Source organism: Ipomoea nil, unplaced genomic scaffold (assembly GCF_001879475.1).
Source record: "Ipomoea nil cultivar Tokyo-kokei standard unplaced genomic scaffold, Asagao_1.1 scaffold2845, whole genome shotgun sequence".
Lineage (NCBI taxonomy): Eukaryota > Viridiplantae > Streptophyta > Magnoliopsida > Solanales > Convolvulaceae > Ipomoea > Ipomoea nil.
In genome coordinates, this window is record NW_017619273.1 from 1180851 (window position 1) to 1207026 (window position 26176).

Sequence of the window (26176 nt, forward strand, 5' to 3'; positions counted from 1 at the left end):
TAGACTTCCTGTCGCTCAACGAACCTGCCCAATCAGCATCTGAAAAAGCCTCAACTCTCATATGTCCATGATCAGCATATAGAATGCCTTTATCGGGCGCATTCTTGAGATACTTTACAATTCGAACTGCTGCTTCCCAATGAGCTCGTGTAGGTACTTGCATGAATTGACTTACCACACTGACTGGAAAAGAAATGTCCGGACGCGTAATGGTGAGATAGTTCAACTTTCCCACCAACTTCCTATATCTTTCTAGAGAGTCAAAAGCCTCCCCCTCACCAGCCACAAGTCTAACACCCTGCTCCATAGGGGTCTCGCATGGTTTTGATCCCAACAACCCAGTATCATCAAGCAAATCTAACACATATTTCCTTTGGGAAAGAAATATCCCTCTCCGAGAGCGAGCAACTTCAATCCCTAGAAAATACTTCAATACTCCCAAATCTTTCGTGTGAAACTTTTCTTTGAGAAAAGATTTAAGAGCTTCAATTCCCACTGCATCACTACCTGTGGTTACTATATCATCAACATAAACAATCAAGAGAATGCACCCAACATTAGTGTGCTTGAAAAAGACAGTATGATCACACATACTCCTTTGCATACCAAACTCAATAATCACACTACTAAACCTCCCAAACCAAGCTCGTGGTGATTGCTTCAAGCCATATAGAGACTTCTTCAATTTACACACTCTCTCAGACTCCCCCTGAGCAACAAACCCAGGAGGTTGCTCCATGTAGACTTCCTCATCCAAATTACCATGCAAAAAGGCATTTTTGACATCTAGCTGATACAAAGGCCAATGTTTAGACGCAGCTAAGGAAATAAAGATACGTACTGAAGCTATCTTAGCGACAAGGGAGAATGTTTCTGTATAATCAACACCATAAGTCTGTGTATATCCCTTTGCCACTAAACGAGCTTTAAGTGTAGCCACAGACCCATCAGGATTCATTTTCACAACATAAACCCATTTGCAACCAACTGCCGTCTTACTGGCCGGGAGAGGTACCAAATCCCAAGTATGATTGTCTTCAAGAGCAACCATCTCTTCCTCCATTGCGTGTCTCCACCCATCATGAGCTATTGCTTGACTCAAAGTGTTTGGAACTGACACAGAATCTAAACGTGATACGAAGGTGCGAGATGATAGTGGCAAATGATCATAAGAAACAAGAGAGGAAATAGGGTTTTGACAACGACGTTTACCTTTACGAAGGGCAATGGGAAGATCCAGGTCATTTGACGAAGATTCTGGTAAGGGGGGAGTATCCACTTGCGGTTCAAGCAGTGCCACTGCATCTCTTGGCCGTCGAGTATAAACCTGTGTAATGGGGGGCCTGGAAACAGACTCGACTGGTATGGTAATAGTATATGTAAGGAAATCATTATCTGGAGTAGACCCATACCCAGACGATCCCACATCCCCAGAGAACACCATGTTTTCAAAGAAAGTAACATCAGCTGACACTAAATACCGTCCCAAGTTAGGTGAATAGCACCTATAACCCTTTTGAGTACGCGAGTACCCCAGGAATATACACTTATGTGATTTAGGATCAAGTTTCCTGCGTTGAGGACGAACATCCTGGACAAAACAAGTGCATCCAAATATTTTTGGTGGGAGATGAAAGAGAGGTTCTGTTAGATACACCAAAGAATAAGGAATTTGACCTTTAAGGACAGATGAAGGCATCCTGTTGATCAAAAAACACGCAATATGAACAGCATCAGACCAAAAAACCTTAGGCACCTTCATTTGAAACAAAAGTGCCCGAGCTACTTCTAACACATGACGGTTCTTTCTTTCTGCCACTCCATTTTGCTGAGGGGTATACGCACACGAGGACTGATGAACCATCCCATTTTGGCTCATATAAGTGGAAAAAGGTTTAGAGAAATACTCTTGTGCATTGTCACTTCGCACACACTTAATACTTTTATTAAACTGGGTTTTGATCTCAGCACAAAAATTACAAAAAATTGTAAACAACTCATCTTTAGATTTCATAAGATATAACCACGTACACCTAGAGAAGTCGTCTACAAATGTTACGAAATATCTAAACCCGTTCTTCCCTGTGACATGACAAGGACCCCAGACATCAGAATGAACAAGATCAAATATAGATTGTACTCTTTTATTGACACGAGGAGGATATGAAACCCGACAATGCTTAGCAAACTCACACGACTCACACTGCAAAGTAGACAATGACTCTAAACCAGGAAACAACTTCTTTAGGATCGACAGTGATGGATGACCATACCGACAGTGTAGTTGAAGAGGAGAGGTATCACTCAACATGGCCTTGGGCGGAGATACAGACTGTTCCAAAACATATAGTCCTCCGATTTCCTTCCCCTTACCAATAATCTTCTTCGTCAAAAGATCCTGAAATAAACAATAACCCGGGAAAAAGGAGATAAAACAATTCAAAGTCCGTGTGATTTGGCTAATGGAAAGCAAATTAAAGGGAAACTTTGGAAGATATAATATAGATGACAGAGGTAATGAGGAGGTTGCAACAACACTGCCTCGACCTAAAACTGGAACAGATGACCCATCCGCCAGAGTAACCATGGCCCCAGGGTTTGATGGAGAATATGGGGAAAAAATTTTAGAATTACCTGTCATATGGTCACTAGCTCCGGAGTCAATGACCCATTGTGTAGATGAAGAAGACACACATGCAACAGGATTACCTGTTTGGACAAAGGTGGCAAAAGAAGTCGGTTGATTGGATGGAAACTGGGGTGGAGACTGCATAAGAGAAGACCCCTTCAGTTGATTGAATGCTGCTAACTCCTCATTTGTCATAACCACCATATGTCCTTCAGGCCCAGTGGTTGTGTTAGCAAATCTTTGCTGTCTTGGTGGTTTAGGACATTGATTCTTGAAATGTCCTGGTTCTCCACAATTGAAACATACCCTTGGTCCTCCACGGCCCCTTCCTCCACGTCCTCGATGGCGACCACCTCCACCGTGACTATTGTACCCTTCATTAGTGTACCTCCCATGCGACACAAACGTACTTCCTTCGTTATTGCTGCCTTGTGATATAAAAACGTTTTTCTCGGGGGGTTCATCAGTACTTACTGATGCATTCTGTATCTGGGAGAATACTTGATCCAATGATCCTAACTCCTTGTTTCCCAGCAATTGTGACCTAAGAACCTCATACTCTTTGTCAAGTCCAGAAATCCAGCTAAAGGCAATTAATTGATCACGTTGTGCTTTCATTGTTTTTACATCAGTTGTAATAGGCATCGCAGTACATAAAGCTTCACTTAAACTTTTGAAATCATAATAGTAATCTCGTAGATCTCGACCCTTTTGATTAGGACGATAGACATCCTGGGACAACTGATACAGTTTCCTCAAATTACTTGACCCACTAAACCATTCAGACACTAGATCCCACACTGCTTTAACCGTGGTACAATGTTGCATTGATAAGATCACTTTCCTATCAATACAATTAATTACCCGCGATAACAAAGCTTTATCATCTGCCTCCCACTCCTTATTATCTGGAGGGCAATCTGTATCTAAATGGTCACCTTTACCCATTCCATCCAAATTAATTTTGACCAAAAATTTCCATTCAGCAAAATTAGACCCATCAGCAGCCAGAACTACATCAATTAATTTAGATGGAGTTGACACAACAGTAATATTTTTGTTTTCTGCCATATAATATACGTGCCCAGAAAAAAAAAAAAAAAACACAGCAATACTCCAAGTTCAAGCTGGATATGAAATTACCGCAGTACTGAACCACAGTACTGAATTTCCAGTATCCAATATTCAACAACACTCCAGAAGGCACAAAAAAGGCACACACTACTCCAAAAGGCAAAAGCAAACAATATTACCGCACAGCAGGTTTGTCTTCTCTCTCGCGAAGGATATGAAGTTGCTCGAAACCTCTTTCTCTCCACTCATACGGACTCTACACTTCACGGCGAGCCCACCGGTGTATCCGCCGTCAAAGATGGTCGCCGGAAAACCCTTCACGCGCCGGCGCGTTAGTCGGCGAGCAGTCTGTGACGGTGGCGCGTGGCTGCTCCGGTGACGTCGCGACTCGAGCTCCGGCGTCGTCCTCCCGTTCCGAGCAAAGCCCACTACTTCACTCTCACCCGCTCTGATACCATGTAGAAAACTAAAAAGGAAGAAGCTATGGACACTAACCTCGTTCCTTGTTTCTCTGTTTATTGTGTGTGTCCCTTGACTGCTTACAACCCAGATATATATACTACAACAATGGACAGTTTCACAGACTTTTCACCTCCTAGCCTATTTATTTCTATGCCTTTCATCTTCTATAACTGCTTATTTCTAACAGTTTTTAGTTCAAATTCTTTGTTGCCCATATAGAATTTTGCCCATTTTAGTCATTTTGAATCTGTTGTGACCATCCGCTTTCATAATTTGCATCCATGAGCAACAATTTGTCATTCAGATTTCATCTTTTGTAATGCTGTAGTACTGAATCTGACTACTTTGGAGGGAGACACATGAGGTTGTTTTGAGGAGATAACATCAAATGCTTATGTGTTGAAACACAATTGGTTAAGAAACTTCAATTTTGGTGGGGTATAGGATCCATAAAGAAATTGATGAGGTCATGAGCTTCATTGTAAATCTTTAGTTACACTTCTATAAGCACCCTCCATTTAAAAAAAATACTGCAGTGTATAATAACTCACGAACTTATGACATTTTAATATTGGTTTTTGAGCTCTAATGTTGGTTGTTATCTTATCTAGAGAATCTCAAGGTATACTTGTGATTTTTTCTATTATACTTTTTTTTTGGGTTGCATTTTTAAGGTTAAAACTTTCCTTTATTTATTATTTATTCATTATTTTTTTTGAAGGTTAAGAAGTATTTGAGAAGAATATGGAGTGCTGCTTTTCGTGCCATGGATGACATCAAGGAATCGGTACGGAATGCTGGTGATAGATTATGCCGTGCTGTCACTTCATTAACACAGAGATTATGCGATGTCTCTCTCACTGAGATCGTGGATGCAAAACTAGCAATGGATATTGTATTGCCCTTGTTGATTACAGAAGGTATAATGAGCAAAGTTGAAAACATTCGCAAGGCCTCCATTGGAGTGATTACAAAGCTAGCAAAGGTTAAGTAACTGTTAAAAAATGGCTACTGAGTAAACATCATATTTCTTATTCCTTAAAATTGTTTTTGGGGTCCCTTTTATTTCTGAATTAATTTATTCATTGCATATGTGAATCCTTCACATGGAAGTTGACAGCAGAACAAAATGAATAATTTTTATGCTATTTACATCTACTTTTTCTTGAGAAATTACTGATGGGAGAAAGAGCAATGTGATGTTTTGTCCATTTGAATTAATTCATTTAATTTGACTCCAACAGTCTTTAAGATGCCACTCAAGTAAGGATCCAAAGTTGTTTTCATTTTCATGCATTTTGCTACATTCATTTCCTATGTGTGCCACAGATACAAGATTCGAAGTACAACTGAATAACTACCTACACATGCATAGCCTGACCAGCTCTTACTTTTAAAGTAATCTATTAAATAGAGCACTGGCAATGGTTTGGCTCATATAAGAGATTGAAGGTTTCACTGTCATGGTGATTGTTGGTTTCGTTGTCAAATTTGGTGATTGATTTGTTTGAAAAAGTGTCATGAAAGTTCTTGTGTAACACAGAATATTGTACCAGATATTCCAGTTTAATATTGATGAACGTTGTTCAGGATTTACATGCAATTTACCTATATTCTGCATTTACTTAGGTGCACATCGACTTAGGTGCCTTTGGTGAGGGGCAGGCTGGGTAATATGAATTTCATGTTCTGTATTCCATATTTTTTCATGTTCTATTAAAATATTTCCATATATTCTCCTTCAGTAGGTGCTCAAACATTACGAGTTTACCACATTGTTCTGATAGATTGTATAATATTTGCAGAGTGCTGGTATCTCACTTCGCCCACATTTGCCTGACCTGGTTTATTGCATGCTGGAAAGCTTATCAAGCCTGGAAGACCAAGGACTGAACTATGTTGAGGTTTGGTGATTTTTCCGCAATCTGTGTGTTGCTATCATTTTTTGTTCTTATTTCAAATTTAGTTGGCGTGAGGATGTAAAATAGTTCATGTTGAATCACTAATTCACTATGACTTTATGTTTCAGAATTGTCTGTATCAATTAATTTCTTTCTGTATGCGTTTTCAGTTACATGCTGCAAATGTTGGAATACAAACACAGAAACTTGAAAACATACGCATATCAATAGCCAAAAGTTCTCCAATGTGGGAAACACTTGAGCGTTGTATAGATATTATTGATGCTCATTCATTGGAATTATTGATTCCTCGTGTTGCTCAGCTGGTTCGCATTGGTGTTGGCTTAAACACAAGGTATATTTTAAATATTATCAGTTTATGAATTTTATGTATGTTATATAGAGTATATCTGTATATGTCATAACAATTGTGTGTTTGTAGTTTTGTTGTTAAGTGACTGTTGGGGAATAGTTTCAAACCCTAGAATAACCCCTCTCTCAAAACTGGATTAAGGTATCTTACATCTTTTTTCCTCTGGTCTTGTGAGATGCTGGAGCTTTATGTGCTAGGCATGGCCTTTTAAATCTTATTTATTACACAGTTTTGCATAAATTGTTAGTCAGTTAAATTGTACCAGTTAGAAAGTGTGGTAACATGATAAGAGGTTGATCGAAACATACTTGATTTAAAGTTATTAGAAAGAAATGGTTTATAACAGATTTTTCATTTAATAATATTGAATGGAGAAATATAATCTTTGTAGCATATCCTGTTTAGGTTGGGTGGGGTTATGGCCTAGTTCAGTATATCACTGATAATCAATGACATTTGCCCGAGTGTTATCAGAAATCAGTGCATTTATCTATTCAATCAACAGTCACATGTATTTTGTTCTAAGCTCCAGTATGAGATATCTCTCATCCTCATTGAAAGATTGGATTATTTACTTTTAGGCTTATTACCTATATATTCTGACTACCATTTTATCTGATTTCTGCTTGCACATGTAGCACACTAGCACCACTAGCATGATATTTTTAGAGCAGTTTGTCTAAACTGATCCTATTCAAACTAAAACCTGAATAAAGATTATCACCATATAAAATGAATGATAGGTTCACAACTACTCTGTGATTCCATTCAAGCTATAACCCTAATAAAGATGGTCACTTCCAATCTGCAGGGTTGGTGTAGCGAGTTTCTTAAGCTTATTGGTTCAGAAAGTTGGTTCTGATATCAAGCCATTTATACCCACGCTACTGAAGCTCCTATTTCATGCAGTTAAGGACGAAAAAAGTGCTACTGCAAAACGTGGGTTTGCAAGTGCTTGTGCAACAGTACTGAAATATGCTACTCCTACTCTGGCCCAGAAATTAATTGAGGATACTGCTGCTTTGCAAAGTGGTGATAGAAGTGCTCAGATTTCATGTGCAATTCTTTTGAAAAGCTACTCATCCAATGCTACAGATATTTTGAGTGGATATAGTGCCGTAACTGTGCCTGTTATTTTTATTTCAAGGTCAAATTCAAGCACCTATTTCTTGCTTTAAGTCTACCATTTCTTGCTTTGAACTTTCTACTGCTATTGCATAATTTTTACTTTTAATCACTGTAACTCAAAGTATAGACGTTACCCCGTCCCCCACCATCCACCCCCCACCCCCCATATGATTGTAAGTGAACCTATCTATGTCTTTCTTGCAGTGTTGTAATATGCAATAGCTGTTATGTATTTTTCCAAACTAGATACATTGTTCTTATAATTTTGACTTCTGAATGCTACACATTTAAAGCCACTTGATACATTACTTTGCTACAGAAGCACCACTTTCACTGTTGCATTTGAAAAAATTCCAGTTGTAAACTTGATGCATTGATTTGTCTTAGTTTAGGTTTCATCACCCTAGAGTGTCTAACTCAGATATCCAGTTCTTGGTTTGGAAGGTCATATTCAGATTAATCTAGGAAGCAAACCTTATGAGCGATAGAAGCATAGTAAACTGAAGCTAAAATGTTTAATTCTTGACTGTTTACACTCCATGATAACCTACTAAATTCAAAGCTGAACAATTCTTTTTTTTTGAGAAATCTATAACGTGTCATAATCTAGGTAAATAGGTAATAGAGGAATATATTCTGATGTGGTTCAGATTGGTGACACAAGATTTCTCTCATTGTACAAAATGATAGTTAAGAATATGCACAGCAAGAATGAATCTTGTCAAAAGTAACTAGCTTTCTCAAATACCTTTGCAGTAAAACTAAAACATAATTTGCCAATACCTTTTTCTGTTTGTAATTGCTAATACCTTCTCTTTCTGTTTGTAATTATTTACCATGTTTTTGTTATTGATTAGAAAACCAGAATGATTTCTAACTTTATCCTCTCTTGTACTCTGAGGTTCCAACTTGCATGTCATGCTTACCAATATTTGTAAATGGAGCTGTGGAATTTTCTGCAGATTTGAGGATGATAAGACAGTTTCTGGTCTATATGAAGAAATGTGGGAAGAGAATATGAATAGTGAGCGAATAACTCTTCAACTCTATTTGGGTGAAATTGTGAATTTCGCAAGTGAAGGGATTATGTCATCCTCATGGTCAAGTAAAAGGAAGGTATTTGCTATTTTTTCCTGAATTTGCTATTTTGCTATTTTGTTTTTGTTTTTTGTTTTTGTTTTTTGTTTTTTGTTTTTTGTTTTTTTGTTTTTTGTTTTTTTAACTGATGTCGAATACTGGCTCTCCTGCAGGCAGCCCAGGCAATTAGTAAACTCTGTGAGGTCCTTGGTGACTCAGTGTCTTCACATCATCATGTGTTGCTCACGTCTCTTATGAAGGAAATTCCTGGCCGTTTATGGGAGGTATGATTCTGGGTGTTACTTTGTTAGTATGATTCTGGGTGTTACCTTGCTAGAAAACAAGTTGACTTGCCTTTGCATTAGATTTTTTTCCTTTTTATTTTTTTTGGGTGAACTTCATCACGTGATATATATTCTTTCCAATTGATGAAGTCAGTATTTTCATCCATTGAAGTGCTGCATGAATGAAATTAACTTACTAGTATGAATCAGTGGTATAATAAGAATTTAAGGTTCTAGTCAAGTATATTGCATAACATGTTTGAGCCAATGATGTATTTGATAGGTGTTGAAATTGAGGGATTGAAAGGCCTGGCAGGTAGAGAATAACAACCACTACCCGCCAGTTAGGCGGAAGCAAAATATATGAGAACCAAAGAAGAAGAATAGAGAATATATTGTAATGAAAGATTACAATAGATTGTATCTCCCTATGTGTCTACGTACCTCTATATATACTAAACTACATACTAAATTAACCCTAATAGGAATAGGAAACTAAGTCCACCCAACTATGAGTTTCCTAATATTCAATAAAGGTTTCCTAATATTCAACACTCCCCCTCAAGCTGGAACATCTGGAAGTTCTCAGCTTGGACAAAAAACAAGCACTCTACCCCACTCAAAATTACAAATGAAGATTAAATGCAGCTAGATGATGGATGGCTTCAAAAGAGATGCGCTATGTGTGCCCCTTCCTTGGGAATGAAGATGAATGCACCAAGAACGGAGCTGAACACAATCTTTGGGAATAAAGATGAACACACCAAGGACGAAGCTGAACACGATCTTGGGAATGAACACACCAAGGATGGAGTTGAACAAGAACTTGGGAATGAACACGCCAAGTACGAAGTTGAACATGATCCTCGGGAATGAAGATGAACGCACCAAGGATAGGGAATACCAGTGTTGGATGGCTTCGGAGGGACAATGCTATACACAACCATTGGGAATGAAAGCACCAGGGGCGAAGCTTGTCACGAACAAGCTTGGGAATGAAGGCACCAAGGATGAAGATTAACACGAACACCACCACAGAAACATAAGCACTCTAGGATTTACCATCAAAGTCTTCATTGAGAGCAGTAGAGGCGAAAGGGAGCAGCGAATAGTAAAGGATGCAGTAGAGCCCATAGTAATGAAGATAAACCCAAAGCAACAAGATGAAGATAACCAGGAAAACAAACTAAAATAAGTAAAATAGAACAGCGTTTGATTGTCGATAGTCACACTCCCCCTTACTTGAAACATGGGAAATAATCAAAGGTCTTTATAGTAGTGCTGAAACTGAAAACCCATGGGATAAGGCATACCGGAGATAAAGAAACAAAAACGGTTATACCAAAACACAAACACCATGGGGAGAAGTTCGGCAACAAACCCGAAGAAGCCTTCAAATTTCACCAAAAAGTCGAAAGAAGTGCAAAACAACAATCTTGAAAATCTCGCCGGAGGTAGCCTCACGCGCCATCGCATGGCGCCGGCGGCAGTGGATTCCATCGGTGTAAGAGGTGAGATAACTAAATCACCGGAGAAGAGATCTAGCCGGAAACAAATGGGGTCTCCGGCGACGGTGGCGGCGCGTCAGGGCGCGTGCGGCGGAGGATGGTGATGGGTTTTCAGGCGAAGGTTCGCGACGGGGTTCCAAGGGGTCCTGTGGTGAAAGATTTGGAGAACAACCACCAGACAGGTCGGAATAGGAGAAAACAGTCGTTGGTTCGCCGGAAAATAAGTGCTGTCGGAAATATTGGAAGAAAAATAGCCTAGGAAAGTAGGCTTTGATAACATGTTGAAATTGAGGGATTGAAAGGTCTGGCGGGTGGAGAATAGCTGTTGAATTTGGAAGATGGAATGGTCTGGCGGGTGGAGAATAACACCATCCGTCAGTTAGGCGGAAGCAATATGAAGAATCAAGACTAGGAAATGAATATAAGACTGAAATTATATTAGTCTTCCTTGTTTCTAATACAGAAACACAGTACATATATATACACAAACACATAACCGTAAATAACTACCCATAACTTACACCTATTCATAAACAGACACAACCCTATAGATAAAACTAACTCTTTATTTTCAACACTCCCCCTCAAGCTTGAACATCTGGAAGTTTCAAGCTTGGATTAAAACATACACTCTACCTTACTTTAAATTACAAATGAAGATTAAAAGCAGCTAGAGAATAACAGTGCTGGATGGCTTCGGAGGAACAATGCTATAAACAACCCTTGGGAATGAAGGCACCAGGGACGAAGCTTGTCACAAACTGACACGAACACCCTCACAGCAACATAAGCACTCTAGGATTTGCCAACAACAATCTTCATCACGAACGACAGAGCAAACCAATCTGAGCAGCAAATGGGAGGTAGTAGAGCCCACATGATTGTTGTATGAATACCGAGAAAACCTCATGATTGTTGTTTATACCTCTTATTATAGGATAAGTGAATAACAAAAGAAGCTTTCGGAAATAAACAAGGTGCTAAACATGAAAACCCTAGGGACTAAGTATGGTATACCGAATATAAAGAAACAAATACGGTAATACCAAAAACACCCCGGAAAGAGGTTTGGCAACAAACCCAAAAAGCCTTCAAACTTTCACCAAAAGGTCCAAGGGCAAAACAACAATTTGGAATTTTCACCGGAGAATACATCACAAGGAAAAATACACCACAGCAAAATCCACGCAGATGGGGTTGCGGGGTACGGGCAGGAGGTTTCTGGAGAATTTCGCCGGAAAATCACGTCGGAGGTGGGCTCCCGCGCCCGCGCGATTCCGAGAGTGATTGTGGTTGTAGATTTTGAAGCAAACCACCATAGATACGTCGGAATTCAAGAGGCAGTCTCAGGGCTACTATTTATGCCGGAAAATGTAAGGAAAATGCCCTAGGAAAGTGGCCCTGATACCATGTTGAATTTGGAAGATGGAATGGCCTGGCGGGTGGAGAATAATACCACCCGCCAGTTAGGCGGAAGCAATATGAAGAATCAAGACTAGGAAATGAATATAAGACTGAAATTATATTAGTCTTCCTTGTTTCTAATACAGAAACACAGTACATATATATACACAAAGACATAACCGTAAATAACTACCCATAACTTACACTTATTCATAAACAGACACAACCCTATAGATAAAACTAACTCTTTATTTTCAACAATAACAACCACCACCCGCCAGTTAGGCGGAAGCAAAATATATGAGAACCAAAGAAGAAGAAAGAGAGAATATATTATAATGAAAGATTACAATAGATTATATCTCCCGTGTCTACGTACCTCTATATATACTAAACTACATACTAAATTAACCCTAATAGGAATAGGAAACTTAGTCCACCCTACTAGGAGTTTCCTAATTGTTGAAGGAGTTTGGAGAATAAAGTATTGTCTTGTTATTTACACTCTGTCTACAAGCAAATACACAGTACCATATATATAGGTAGAAGATGGAATACTAATAAAGCCCTAGGGACACTAACAGACATAGCCCTAGGGATACTAACAGACATAGAAACTGAACAGTCTTTGGAAATAATAAAAGCATAATAATGAGTCTCAACATCCCCCCTCAAGCTGGAGCATGAATATCAAAAGCTCCAAGCTTGGTACACAAATATTCAACTCTGGGACCTCTTAAAGCTTTGGTGAAGATATCAGCCAACTGATCATTTGTACCCACGAATGAGGTAACGATTTCCCCGGATGTAATCTTTTTGCGAATAAAATGACAATCGACTTCGATGTGTTTTGTTCTCTCATGAAAGACAGGATTAGATGCAATATGCAAGGCTGCTTGATTGTCGCACATCAGTTTAATAGGCCCTTTCATGCAAAGATTTAATTCAGTCAAGAGATGCTTTAACCAGATTAGTTCACATGTTCCCAAGGCTATTGACCGATATTCTGCCTCTGCACTTGATCGAGCCACCACATTTTGCTTCTTACTTTTCCAAGATACTAGATTGCCACCGAGAAAAACACAGTATCCTGATGTTGACTTTCTATCCCAAGAGCACCCAGCCCAATCTGCATCAGTATAACCAACAATCTCTGTATTTCCACGATCCTTGTATAAAACACCGTTCCCGGGAGACTTCTTGATGTATCGTAGGATCCTAATGACAGCTTCCCAATGGCTATCACACGGAGAAGCCAAGAATTGACTCACAACGCTAACTGCAAAAGAGATGTCAGGGCGAGTGACGGTTAAGTACAACAATTTTCCAACCAATCTTCGATATCTTCCTGGATTTGAAAAGGGCTTCCCTTGTTCCGGTACAAGCTTAATGTTAGGATCCATGGGAGTATCAATAGGTCTGCAATCACTCATACCTGTTTCCTCTAATATGTCTAAAGCATATTTTCGTTGAGATATACAAATCCCTTGCTTTGACTGGGCAACTTCTATCCCTAAGAAGTATTTTAATTTTCCAAGGTCTTTTGTCTCAAAATGTTGGAAAAGATGTTGCTTTAGCTGGAGTATTCCTTCTGCATCATCTCCTGTGATAACAATATCATCGACATAAACAACAAGATAAACGCTCTTACCATGTCGATGCCGGTAGAATACAGAATGATCCACTTTGCTTTGGACTAACCCAAACTCTTGCAGAACTGTACTAAAACGTCCGAACCAGGCACGTGGAGACTGTTTCAATCCATAAAGAGAACGTTTTAATTTGCAAACCAAATCAGTCTCCCCCCCTTGAGCAACAAAACCCGGAGGTTGCTCCATATACACCTCTTCTTTTAGATCCCCATGTAAAAAGGCATTCTTGATGTCTAGCTGGTATAGAGGCCAATGATGGATGGCAGCAATAGACAGAAAGATTCTGATAGAAGAGATCTTGGCAACGGGTGAGAACGTATCAGTGTAATCAACGCCAAACACTTGAGTATACCCCTTGGCTACAAGTCGAGCTTTGAGTCTATCTATCTGTCCATCAGGCCCAACTTTGACATTATAAACCCAACGACAACCAACAACTGTTTTGCCAGGAGGTAATGGAACCAAGTCCCAAGTTCCCGAGGATTGCAAAGCAACCATTTCATCTACCATAGCTTGCTGCCAACCAGGATGGGAAAGAGCTTCCCTAACCGAATTAGGAACAGAAACAGATGATAAACTGGAGATGAAAGCATTGTAAACAGGGGAAAACCGGTGATAAGAGACAAAATTATATATAGGGTAGGGATTGCGAGTAGACCGGTTACCTACCCGACTAGCAATGGGCGGACTGGAGATTGGAGCAGGACCCGAATCCGAGGGAAGAGACCGCTCAGGAGATGAATCAGCAGGTTCAATGTCTGCAGCAGTAGTGGTTGGTGGTAATTTTGACCGAAGATGATAGGTGAACTGGAAAGGAGAAACAGTGTGGGTTTGTGATGGATTGGGAGGTAGGACAACAGGAGATATTGGTATTTCTGTCCCTCCTTCAAATGAGGGAACTGGTAGGACATCAGGAAAAGGATCCGCCACCCTTATAGAGTCAGATGAAAAGAACGGAGTGTACTCAAAGAAGGTAACATTTGGTGATACATAGAATCGCTGTGTCTCAGGACAATAACACCTGAACCCTTTTTGAACCCTAGAGTACCCCACAAAAATACATTTCAAAGACTTGGGTGACAGTTTATCACGACCAGGAGTAATATCCCGAACAAAGCAAGTGCAACCAAAAACCCTCAGCGGAAGCTTGTGTAATGGCTCTTGAGGAAACAATATGTTATAAGGTATTTTGCCATGTAGAACAGACGATGGCATACGGTTAATAAGGTAACATGAATGGAGGATAGCATCTCCCCAGAAATAAGAGGGAACCTTATAGTGAAGGAGCATAGTCCGAGCAGTTTCCACTAGATGCCTATTCTTTCGTTCAGACACACCATTCTGTTGTGGAGTATCTGGACAAGAAGACTCATGGAGAATACCTTCAGAGTCAAGAAGGGTAGACAAAGGGGTATTGAAATATTCCCTGGCATTATCACTTCGAAGAATTTTAATAGAGACTCCAAATTGATTCTTGATTTCATTATGAAATTTCTGAAAGATGTTGAATAGATCAGAACGTCGTTGCATTAGGAAAACCCAAGTACAACGCGAAAAGTCATCAATAAAAGTAACAAAATATTTAAAACCTAACACAGAAGTGACACGACAAGGACCCCAAATATCACTGTGAACTAAGGAAAAAGGGGATGAGGACACTTTATTAACCCGTTCAGGAAAGGAGGTTCTTGAATGTTTCCCAAATTGACAAGATTCACACTCTAGTGAAGACAGCTTTGAGAGACTCGGTTCAAGTTGTTGTAGTTTCTTCAAACTTGGATGACCTAGACGACAATGAGTAAGGGAAGGAGAAATAGTAGCACTACAGACAACGGAAGCAGGAGTGGATAGACGGTATAACCCTTTTGATTCATACCCCGAGCCAATCGTCTTCCCCGAACGACGGTCCTGTATAATAACCGAATCAGGAGAAAAGGTGACAAGACAATCAAGAGAATGAGTAAGTTGACGAATGGAAATCAAATTAAAAGGACAAGTAGGTATATGCAAGACTGATGACAAGGGTAAATCAGGAAGAGGTCTTGCTTTACCAACTCCTTTAGCAGAACATATGGATCCATTACCAAACACAATGGACGGAAGAGACTTAGAGTTTGTGAGATGTGTCAATAAGGAAGAATTACCACATATATGTTCGGAGGCACCTGAATCAAGGACCCATGGTCCGAGAGGTCCAGATTGAGAAACAAGGGCAGCATGAGTCTCTCCCGTATGAGCCAAAGGAGTGAAAACAGTAGCTTGGGCATTAGCCTTAAACCGTGCAAACTCTTCATATTCTGCAAGAGAGACATTTTTAGAACCTGATTCTTCTTGTTTGAGTTGAGCCACATTTGTAGGAGCAGGCAACGGTTTCCCGTGCAGTTTCCAACATCGGTCCCGTGTGTGTCCAGATCTATTGCAGTAATCACAGTATCTAGCATTTTTCTGCCCACTACGGTCTTTATTCCGGTTGCCCAGATTATTACCACGACTTCCTTGGATCACAAGAGCAGATTGTTCTGTAGTGGATGCAGAAGTTTCACCAGGAAAAGAGGCCACTTGAAGAAGGCGTTTGAACAACTCTTGGACCCCTGGCACACCTTTATCCCCAAGAATCTGGTTTCGAGTATTCTCAAACTTGGGGCCTAATTTAGTCAAAACCAGAACAACAAAAAACTTTTCACGTTGGGCAATCTGTTCATCAGGTGTCCCTCCAACGGGTAAAAGCTTATTAAACTCAGTTAATAAACTTTGAGTTTTCCCAAGAAAGGCTTCCATACTCATACCATCCTTCTTTAAATTAACCAAATTATCAACAACTGTGTAACATTGTGAAATATCATTAGTGTACAAGGATTTGGCTTGATTCCATACCTCAACACATGTTTTAAAAACTCTAAATAGTTGAATTAACTCAGGTGAAAGGGATTGCCATAGAAGACTACAAAGTTGTGCATCCACCCTTTTCCAAATTGCCTTCTCATTTTCTGGTACCTCAGTTTCTACCCCATGTTCCAAGTGGTCAATAACACCCTGGCCCATAAACCACATTTCAACGGCATCCGACCAAGAGTGGTAGTTTTGTGACCCACATAATTTTTCAGAGGTAATAACTGGATTTCCAGATAAATTAGGCACAAACACTGAGCGAGAAATAGCATTTTCAACATTGGTAGAAGTTTCCTCGGTTCCAGTTGAAGACATGGTTGATAAAAAGGAAGAATATTACCAGGAAAGCCAGAGGAGGGTCGAAAATGGAACTGGAAAATTTCGCCGGAAAAAAAATTGCCGGAGGAGGTCTCACGCGCCGGCGCGTGGAGGCGCGTGACGGCGGGAGGCAGCGCGTAAGGTGGCGCGTGAGGGCGCGTGCAACGGCGGTTTGCGACGGGACTTCCACGGCGGGGGTCGCCTGCACTTCCAGACCGGCGGTGGTTCTTCGGAACTTTATGAAAACTTGCGATGAGGGGTTTTCGAAGAGGAAGCGTAGACAGACCCTGCACTGCTACTGTTCATCCTCGAAAATACTGTTCATGCTCGGAAATAAAAAGGGATTCAGGCCAATGGTGGCTCTGATACCATGTTGAAGGAGTTTGGAGAATAAAGTATTGTCTTGTTATTTACACTCTGTCTACAAGCAAATACACAGTACCATATATATAGGTAGAAGATGGAATACTAATAGAGCCCTAGGGACACTAACAGACATAGCCCTAGGGATACTAATAGACATAGAAACTGAACAGTCTTTGGAAATAATAAAAGCATAATAATGAGTCTCAACACTAATATTCAATAAAAGTTTCCTAATATTCAACAATGGGTAAAATATCTGTTTTCATGGAAAGTTCTTAGTAAACTTCTATCTCGCTGTCTAAGCTATTTAACGTTTCCCTGTTTGGGTTTTATATATATATATATATATATATATATATATATATATATATATATATATATATATTTCTGATAAAGCTACTAGTAAAAGAAAAGTTTCAGATAAAATCATAAAATATAAGTAAAAAACAAGTGGCTTTGGCCACCATCGTGTTGATCTGTTGATGCAATATCAGCTTTTTTTGGAACTAATGTTTGAGCGGGGGTAATGCCAGTGCTGAAACCTTTGTTGTGGTAGTACTTGTTTTTGTTCTTGTGGATAGGGGGGCTTTATAGAGAAGGAAAGATAGAATAGTCATTTCCCATTTGACAACCAAAGGGAACCAATCAAAAAGCATACTAGCAGCATGTGTGGAATTATTGCATAGCGAATTTTGTGGTACTTCTTAATAAATGATATCACCTTGTAATTTTCTAGTTTCGTAGTTTTGATGCTTCAGATGAACAATAGATTGGTCTATGCTTGTTCTTAGGATATTCCATTTCTTCTGTTTAACCTGATAAAATTCTTGCATTTTTTTGGCAGGGTAAAGAGGCCTTACTGTATGCATTATCTTCTCTTTGTAAATCATGCCATGAAGCAATTTCTGCTGCTGATCCTGACACACCAACTGCCATTTTGAATCTTTTATCTTCTGCATGTACTAGAAAAGCAAGCAAGTATCGTGAAGCTGCCTTTGACTGTCTTGAGCAGGTAAACTGTCACCAGCTTTGATCAAATTCAAATACTGCTTAAATTACATACTTAAAAGAATAGAACAGTGAAAAGTAATATGGAGTAAAGAAAGAAGATAATAGCAGGTGTAGGAATTACTTGCCAAAAAAAAGAGCAGATATGGAGTTACTCATAGACTCCCAAGGCAAGAATTTTGTTGAATGAACTTCTATATGTTAAGATGGCTAATGGCTAATAATACTTTTTGGTTTTAAATGTTTAGGAGTGATCCCTGATTTTATCCAAAGTATCAAAACGGTTAAATATAAGGAAACCTTTGTTTGAAGATTAGGATTTAGGAAACCTTTGCTGTCTTAGTTTCCTATTCCTATTAGGACTAATTTTTAGTATATAGTTTAGTATTCTTATAAATTAAGATTGGGCTAGGCTCACTCAACTGGGCTATAATGCACATGGGCCAAACCACACTAAAAGATTGAATTCAACCAATTAGCTAGTCTAACCCATGGACTTATAAACCCATATGCTCTCACTTATTTTACGAATGTGGGACACTCTTAAGAGGTATATATAGAGGATACACATAGGAGATACAATCTATTGTAATCTTTCATTACAATATATTCCCTTGTTCTTTGGTTTCTCACATATTTTGCTTCCGCCTAACTGGCGGGTGGTGCTTATTCTCCACCTGCCAGGCCTTTCAAATTTCAATCCCTCAATTTCAACAAAAATTAAACCAAGCATAAGGTTTAGAGTGATTGTCAATCTTACCCCTTGTACTGAATGAGCTCTTATATAGACACTAATGTTAAAAAGGGGGTTTAGATGTGGGGGCTGTTCTTGTTTTACCCAAGGATTTTGAAATAGCCCCCTCCCATTTGTCTTTCTCCCCAATAACCCTGATTGCAAAAATTGCTTTCCTTGGATTATTTTGGGTACAGAATCAGAACATGCTTTGATTCAATGTTTCCTTGTGTTTTGCATGTTGCAACTAGTAAAACTGGGAAGAACGTCTTCTACCTAAGTTACACATTCCCATATTCATATTTGTGCTGAGCACGTTGTTGGCATTGTGTTCCACAAAGGTCAAATGATATAAGAATCACACAAGTTAGTGATGAGCACTCATTTTGGAGTGGAAATGTATTAAATAAGTTGTAGATAATTTTCAGTTTTTCACCAAGGAATTATAAGGGGAAACATTACTTGAGCAAAGAGGAAATATGAATTACAACCTTTTCTAGTTGAAGGAACATTAAATTGAGGAGATAAATTACTACTTTCTCAAACTGAAAGAACATACAAAGTAAATTGATATTTCTATTGATAGTAATTGGTATCTTTATCAATACCTACCTTATCGGTTATAGGCCTTCAATAGTAATTTATATTCTTTAGGGCTTATCAATATGGATCATCTCCTGCCATTTGGTCCTATGTGAATAAATGTATTCTGGATTGTTGTTCTGTTATTTGGTCTTATGCTAATAATGATGATACACTTCCATCAGATTAAAGCAAACTACTGCCTCATTTCATCTACCAGGAAATAAGTGGTTGTAGTTCTTGTTTGCTAATTGTTAAGGAATATATATTTGATATATAGAATCTCTATATATTAGGCAGTTTAGGGTTTTAGGTAGGTAGGACATATGGAAACTTGTTTCCTATTCGTAGTTTTCTAGTACCTATTTATAGGGCTTTGTATTTTCTATTCCTATGAGAGTTTGATATAATATATGACAGCACATTAGAAATTCTCTCTCTTTACTTTCGTAACATGGTATCTGAGCCTTTACGATAATTTTTTTTTTTTTTCCGCTCCGTTGTCGTCACGTTTTGACTAGCGCGTGAGCCTCACGTGCTGCCCGGCACGTGAGGCTCCTCCAACGATTGAAAAACGTTTTGGTCAACTTGTTTCTGGGTCGCCTAAGTCTGTTTGTCTTGGTTCTGGACTTAGTTTGGACCATTGCCTTTTGTTCTACGGTCAGTTTGTCTCGTTTTGGTGCTGTCTTGTTTTGTGTTTTAGTACTGTCTCGTTTTGTGTTTTGGTGTTGTCTCTTTTTTTATGCTCGTTGATTGGAGCATGCTTCCCTTTTGTTAGTCAAGATACTTCCCTTTTGCTAGTAAAGAATTTGTGTCCTCCGGTTTGGAGTTTGTCTTCTTTACTTTGTGTGTCCAAGCTTGTTCGGTCCACTTTTGGTTCACCCGGAGTTGCGGTATTGGTGGAGTCCAAGCTTCCTGTTCAGGGGATGGTCCAATCCCAAGCTTGTTCGGTCTACCACGTTGAGTTCACCCAACTGTCCGTAGGTATTGGTGGCGTTCACAGCTTTCGTTTCAGGGGGAGTATCCAATTTCAAGCTTGTTCGGTCACTTTGTGTTCACCCATTGTTCGTGGGATTCGTGGCGTTCGAAGCTTTCGTTGGAGGGGGAGTATGAGTATCCAATCTCAAGCTTGTTCGGTCTTCGGTCAAAGGAGTGTCCTAAATGGACTTGAGTTATTAGTTATTTAGTTATTTTGGGTTATTACTCATTTGTGTAACAAGTTGGGCATTATTAAAATATATGCTCCAACTTGAGGGGGAGTGTTAAGGAATATATATTTGATATATAGAATCTCTATATATTAGGCAGTTTAGGGTTTTAGGTAGGTAGGACATATGGAAACTTGTTTCCTATTCGTAGTTTTCTAGTACCTATTTATAGGGCTTTGTATTTTCTATTCCTATGAGAGTTTGATATAATATATGATAGCACATTAGAAATTCTCTCTCTTTACTTTCGTAACACTAATATTACTTCTGGATTAGATTAACTGTGCTTTTAATAGGTGATTAGTAAAGTGGTTTGAGTACATTAACTGTAGCATGATTTTAAATAGGCAATAAATGAAGTGGCTGGAGTACATTCTTTTCTGTTTTAGTATAATTACTTAGCATAGGATTCTGACTTTCTGTTTTGTTATTTACCTTTGGAACTTTCGTCATTCTGTGTTAGTTATTGATGCAATTTCACCATCTGATATTATTGTTAGGTTATTAAAGCATTTGGTATTCTAGACTTCTTCAGCAAGGTTTTCCCCTTATTACATGAAATGTGCTGCTCCACAACTTCAACTGGTGATGTTAAACCAGGTATTTACTTTAGCTACTATGTTAACTTCTAATACAAGTAGGGGTCTAATAGGAAAACTATGAAATCTAATTAACACTTTCCAAACAATGACAAAACTTGTTGAGAATTAAAAAATAACACCTTAATCTGACCCTAGGGGAGTAGGTATAATAATATGTGCCCTGAGCTTGATCCATGATAGATGAAGATTTGCTTTACTGCATATGGAGTTTGTATCACAGATTTTCTACCTCTATTTTGACCTAAAAGTAATTCTTACTGATCTGAAGTTCTAACCTTTAAATGTCTAATTATATCAAATCACACATACAAGTATATAATTTTATGCTTTCTCTAACTTAGGTGTTTAATCTGGTCATTGATGAAGGACAATTTACTTATGACCTGCACTATAGGCTCCTTTCCTATTTTACCATCAGGAAGTCTTATTGTTGCATGTTGGCATGATGCATGTACATTAAATGACGCTGAAAATGACTATAATTCAGAGCTCATGACTTAGATTGCTTTTTAAATTTGTGGTTTAGATCTAGTGACATTACGGCATCTTAGGAATATGGATGCACACACAACTTAATTTTCAAAACTTTCCATTAACATATGTATGTAGACAGATGTGAAAATTGAGCAACTGTTTGTGACAAATCAGACAATGGATTTACATATGTTATATGTAATTCACTTCTTTTGGATGTATTGGCTGAAACAGGGATATTGACTAAGTTTATATTGCACTCAAAAATTCAGTTGACCTTCCCTTGCTTGAAATTTTATATGTTGTGCTTGATTTGATTAACAAATCCATATACAGAATACTGGAATTAAAAGCATTCTGCACTAAACAAGCTGTTAGAAGTTGTTTTTCCATTGTCCTCTAAACTTTTCCGTTTTTTTACTTTTTCTTGTTCATATGCTAGAAGCTATTTTCTGCTTGTGGACTTGTGGCACATCTGGTTTCCTTTTCAATAGAAGTTCTATAGTTAGCTCTATTCCTTAGTTGTGCTTCTATAGTCAAGTTTTTAAATATAAAATCATTTCATTAATTATCAGTAGTGCATACTTTTGCAATACATGGAAGCACTTTTACACTTTATTGATGCATAGATGAATTGACAATATTTGACATCCTCTCTATTAATACATGGAAGCACTTTTACACTTTATTAATGCATAGATGAATTGACAATATTTGACATCCTCTCTGATAATAGAGGTAGGTTGCACGTAGCTTCTTTCCCCAAACTGCAAACATGTGAGTTTTGTGTTCTGGCTTTTTGTTATTGCATTTGCATCCTATGCTGTTATTTATCAGCAATAGCATCATGTGTGTTAGACACTTAGACTTGGTTCCTGGGATCAATCTAATTCCTTTTGGCCTATTAGTCTCAGTAAGGCTTTGCTGATGTTCAATTTGGCTATAGTGTGATCTGGTTTGAATGCCCCAAGACTCCCAAGAGGTTTTAGGCCTAAATGATTGGCGTTGTTGAAGTAACACAGGTCCCCATTCCTAGGAGTATGTAAGAAGTTTACTTTCTTGTAGTTGGTTTAATCGCTACATTTTTGCAGATGAGGAAGAAAATTGGTCCACAGGACATGATAAAATTGTGAATTGCATTACTGCTGCCATACATGTAGCAAGGTTGAATGATATCCTTGAACAGCAGAAGAAGTTGTTAAATGTTTTCTCAATTTCACTTTCAGCTAGTGTTCCATGGATAGGTAACTGTCAAATCAAATGATGCTCATCTCTTCTTCTCACGTGAGTCATTCTTTTTCTTGCAATAATGCACTGTGTTTTGGACAGTTAAAATCTCAGTTTTCACATCAATTAAAGAGCTATGTTCAAGGCTTCGGGATGCAATTAACAACGCCCAAGATTCTTCTCTTCAAGAAAGCATTATCTCTTTTGTTCATGAGGTGATTTAGAGTTCATGGTTTTGTTTATTATCCTAAAAATTATTTGTGATCTTGGAGTTCTAAGTTACTCTTCTGCTAAATAACAGTTGTTCTTCGAGACATCTTCCAAAGTGCTAGAGTGTATACGAACAATTAAAATAGCCCAGGTATATCTAGTCTTCTTCATCCATTCTTTATCTTACCAAATTACAATTTGCATTTTGTCAACCTAGTATCGTCAATGCCTTGCTCAATTAAGTTTGTCGCCAAACATTCACTATATTTTTGACAGTATGATTCAGGATGGCACTACACAGTTGTTGGATACTTTTATTTATTTGAGGAAAATATTTGAGGAGGAATGGAATTGAAATTTCATAGAAAAGAAATTACCAGGAAAATTAATTACATTGTTTGGTTGGTGAAAAAGAAATTATTGGGAAATAATAATAATAATAATAACAACAACAATAATAATAATAATAATAATAATAATAATAATAAGAAGAAGAAGAAGAAGAAGAAGAAGAAAATGAATAAGGGTGATATAGGTGGTATGCCATCGAAGTTCACACACGATAATGCAATTGTAATTTTTTTAGGTACACTGACCTAATTGCATTCTCGTGTTCAATTAGATGGCCTATTTGACCGTTATTCCATAAGGAAAAAAAAAAAAAAAAAAAAAAAAAAAAAAAGAAGAAGAAGAAGAAGAAGGAGAAGACATTTTTCCTCATTCTTGAGGAAAACATTTTTCATTCAACATTTTCCAATGAAAAATGTTTTCCATGAACCAAACATAGAAAACTCTAATTTTCAAAGCTGTGAATTTAGCCAATCACACAAATATTCTGGTCTATAACTACATACTTGCTATGTCGTTTGTATGCATGTATATGATATGTTCTTCCATTAATCGACTCATCACTTTTACCGTTGTATAAACACAGGTCCATATATCTGCATCGGAGTGTCTTTTTGAAATCATAGATCTGCTAGCGGGAGCTCCAGCGGTGCAGCTGAGAGAAGTTGGATTTAGGTCTGAGCTTTTGCAAGTGGCTGAAATGGAAAAAAATGAGCAGGCAAAGTCTACGTTGAAGAAATGTATTGATATCCTAAAAACTCTGGAAGAAAATGGTAGGATATCCGGTTGAAAGCTTTGAAAGTTTGATGCCCATTCAGCTACACAGATCACTAATTGGTAAAATTTCCATTAAAAATATCTGAAATGCCGATATTGTGCCATGAGATCTTATATGTAGCTGCACATGCACTAGGTAAAACGTTTGATCTAGACAGTGACACTCCAGTGATTTTATATTCATGCTTTGTAAGGATTAAAAGAGGTAGTTAATCAATATATGCTTTTGTTTTTTTCGAGTGACTAGGGAAACATACGGTCATTATTCGAGGGTGTGTATTGAATAAATCAGGCATTGTGTCCCTAGTTGGTAAGTGACCAAAAAAAGGTAAACCAACTTAGGATATCTATAGTTAACTCGCTTGGCTCAAATCAGGAAAGTCAAAAGGATGTTCTCGGCTGGGGTTGAACTTGTAATTTTTATAGTTACCAGTTAAACAGTCTCATCAACTTGGTTGGGGTTGTCCCAATATTTTTTAATGAATATGAGAGTGTGTGTATTTTTTATTTTATTTTATTTTATTTTTTTGGAAAAATGTACAAATAGATCATTGAACTATTTGAGTATATCAAGTAAGTTATCGAACTTGAATAAGCTCCGAATTTGTCTATGAATCTAGAAAAAAAGAGTAATTAGCATTTGTAGCAAGTTACTACATGTTTGCATTGATTAGGGTGTCGTGTATATTTTATTTTATATTTTATTATTATTATTATTCTACTAAGCATTTGACACTCTTCCTAGATGCAATGTTTTCTTGATTTTATTTCTTGACGTGTTGTTTACTGTATTTAAAAATAATTTTTAAATTTTATTTTAATAATAATAATTTTAAATAAAATAATTATTTTGAAAAAAAAAAAAAAAAAAAAAACTTCCATGACTGGCTGGAGACGAAGGGGACCTTTTGTCTCTGGCCAGCCAGTCATGGAGATGAAGGGGATTGTCTCCATGGTTGGCCAGAGACGAGGCGGTCCTCGCATCGTCTCCGGGCAGCCAGCCATGGAGACGAATGATCCCACGATGGGCCGGCCATGGAGATGAAGGGATCCCCTTCGTCTTTGCCCAGACTTTTTTTTTTTAATTTTAAAATAATTATTTTATATTTTATTTAGAATTATTAAAATAAAATTTTAAAAATTATTTTTAAATATAGTAATTGACACGTCTGGAAATAAAATTAGGAGAACATGACATTCAAGAATAGGGTCAAATGCTTAGTAGGATAATAATAATAACAATAAAATATAAAATATATACATAATGTCACAATCAGTGCAAATTTGTTGTTAAAAATACTTGTTGCTCTTTTTTTTCTGGGTTCAGGGATGAATGTGGAGCTTATTTGAGTTCGGTGGCTTAGTTGCTATCTTCCAAATAGTTCAGTGGTCTATTTGTAGTTTTTTGTTTTTGTTTTTTTTGTTTTTGTTTTTGTTTTTTTTGTTTTTTGTTTTTGTTTTTTGTTTTTTTTTTTTTTTTTTTTTGTTTTTTTTTTTTTTTTTTTGTTTTTTGCACAATCACTATCCAAAAGTGTGCACGGGGTAAACTCCGTCTTGTGTCGCTATCTGACAAAGGATTGAATCAACTTAGGTTATTCATAGCTAATTGACCTGATTCAAATCAGAATGCCAATATGATATTCTTGTTGAGTTAAACTTGTAACTTTATAGTTATCAACTTAACATCCTAACTAACTTGGCTAGATATATGCTTCTGTTTTAAATGATATTATAAGATAAGATGCTTTGATAAGAATATATAACAAATTAACAGCGCTTCAAAATTCAAACTTTATAAAATTAGATCCATGTCAGGGTCTCATCATAAATTGTGTTTTAAATATTTTCATATTTGTTTTGGGTTCACAATAATTGCTTAATTAACTTATATAGGCAAATTTTTATGTGGACCTGGTTCACACAACTCTATGTAGATCATAAA

General features: G+C 37.8%; 1 protein-coding gene across 2 annotated transcripts in view; it reads left to right on the top strand.

Moving 5' to 3' along the window:
• LOC109160096 (proteasome-associated protein ECM29 homolog) overlaps positions 1–24471 on the top strand; it is a 43087-nt gene extending 18616 nt beyond the window's left edge. For both annotated transcript variants that reach the window (XM_019308249.1, XM_019308248.1), the window contains 12 exons: positions 4887–5150; positions 5971–6069; positions 6237–6421; positions 7251–7586; positions 8530–8683; positions 8818–8928; positions 17910–18077; positions 21097–21196; positions 22764–22916; positions 23002–23114; positions 23201–23260; positions 24044–24471. In XM_019308249.1, coding sequence (XP_019163794.1) covers positions 4887–5150; positions 5971–6069; positions 6237–6421; positions 7251–7586; positions 8530–8683; positions 8818–8928; positions 17910–18077; positions 21097–21196; positions 22764–22916; positions 23002–23114; positions 23201–23260; positions 24044–24247 — 1947 coding nt within the window. In that variant the 3' untranslated portion in view covers positions 24248–24471. The remainder of the gene's footprint in view (positions 1–4886; positions 5151–5970; positions 6070–6236; positions 6422–7250; positions 7587–8529; positions 8684–8817; positions 8929–17909; positions 18078–21096; positions 21197–22763; positions 22917–23001; positions 23115–23200; positions 23261–24043) is intronic.
• Positions 24472–26176: the final 1705 nt, after the last annotated feature.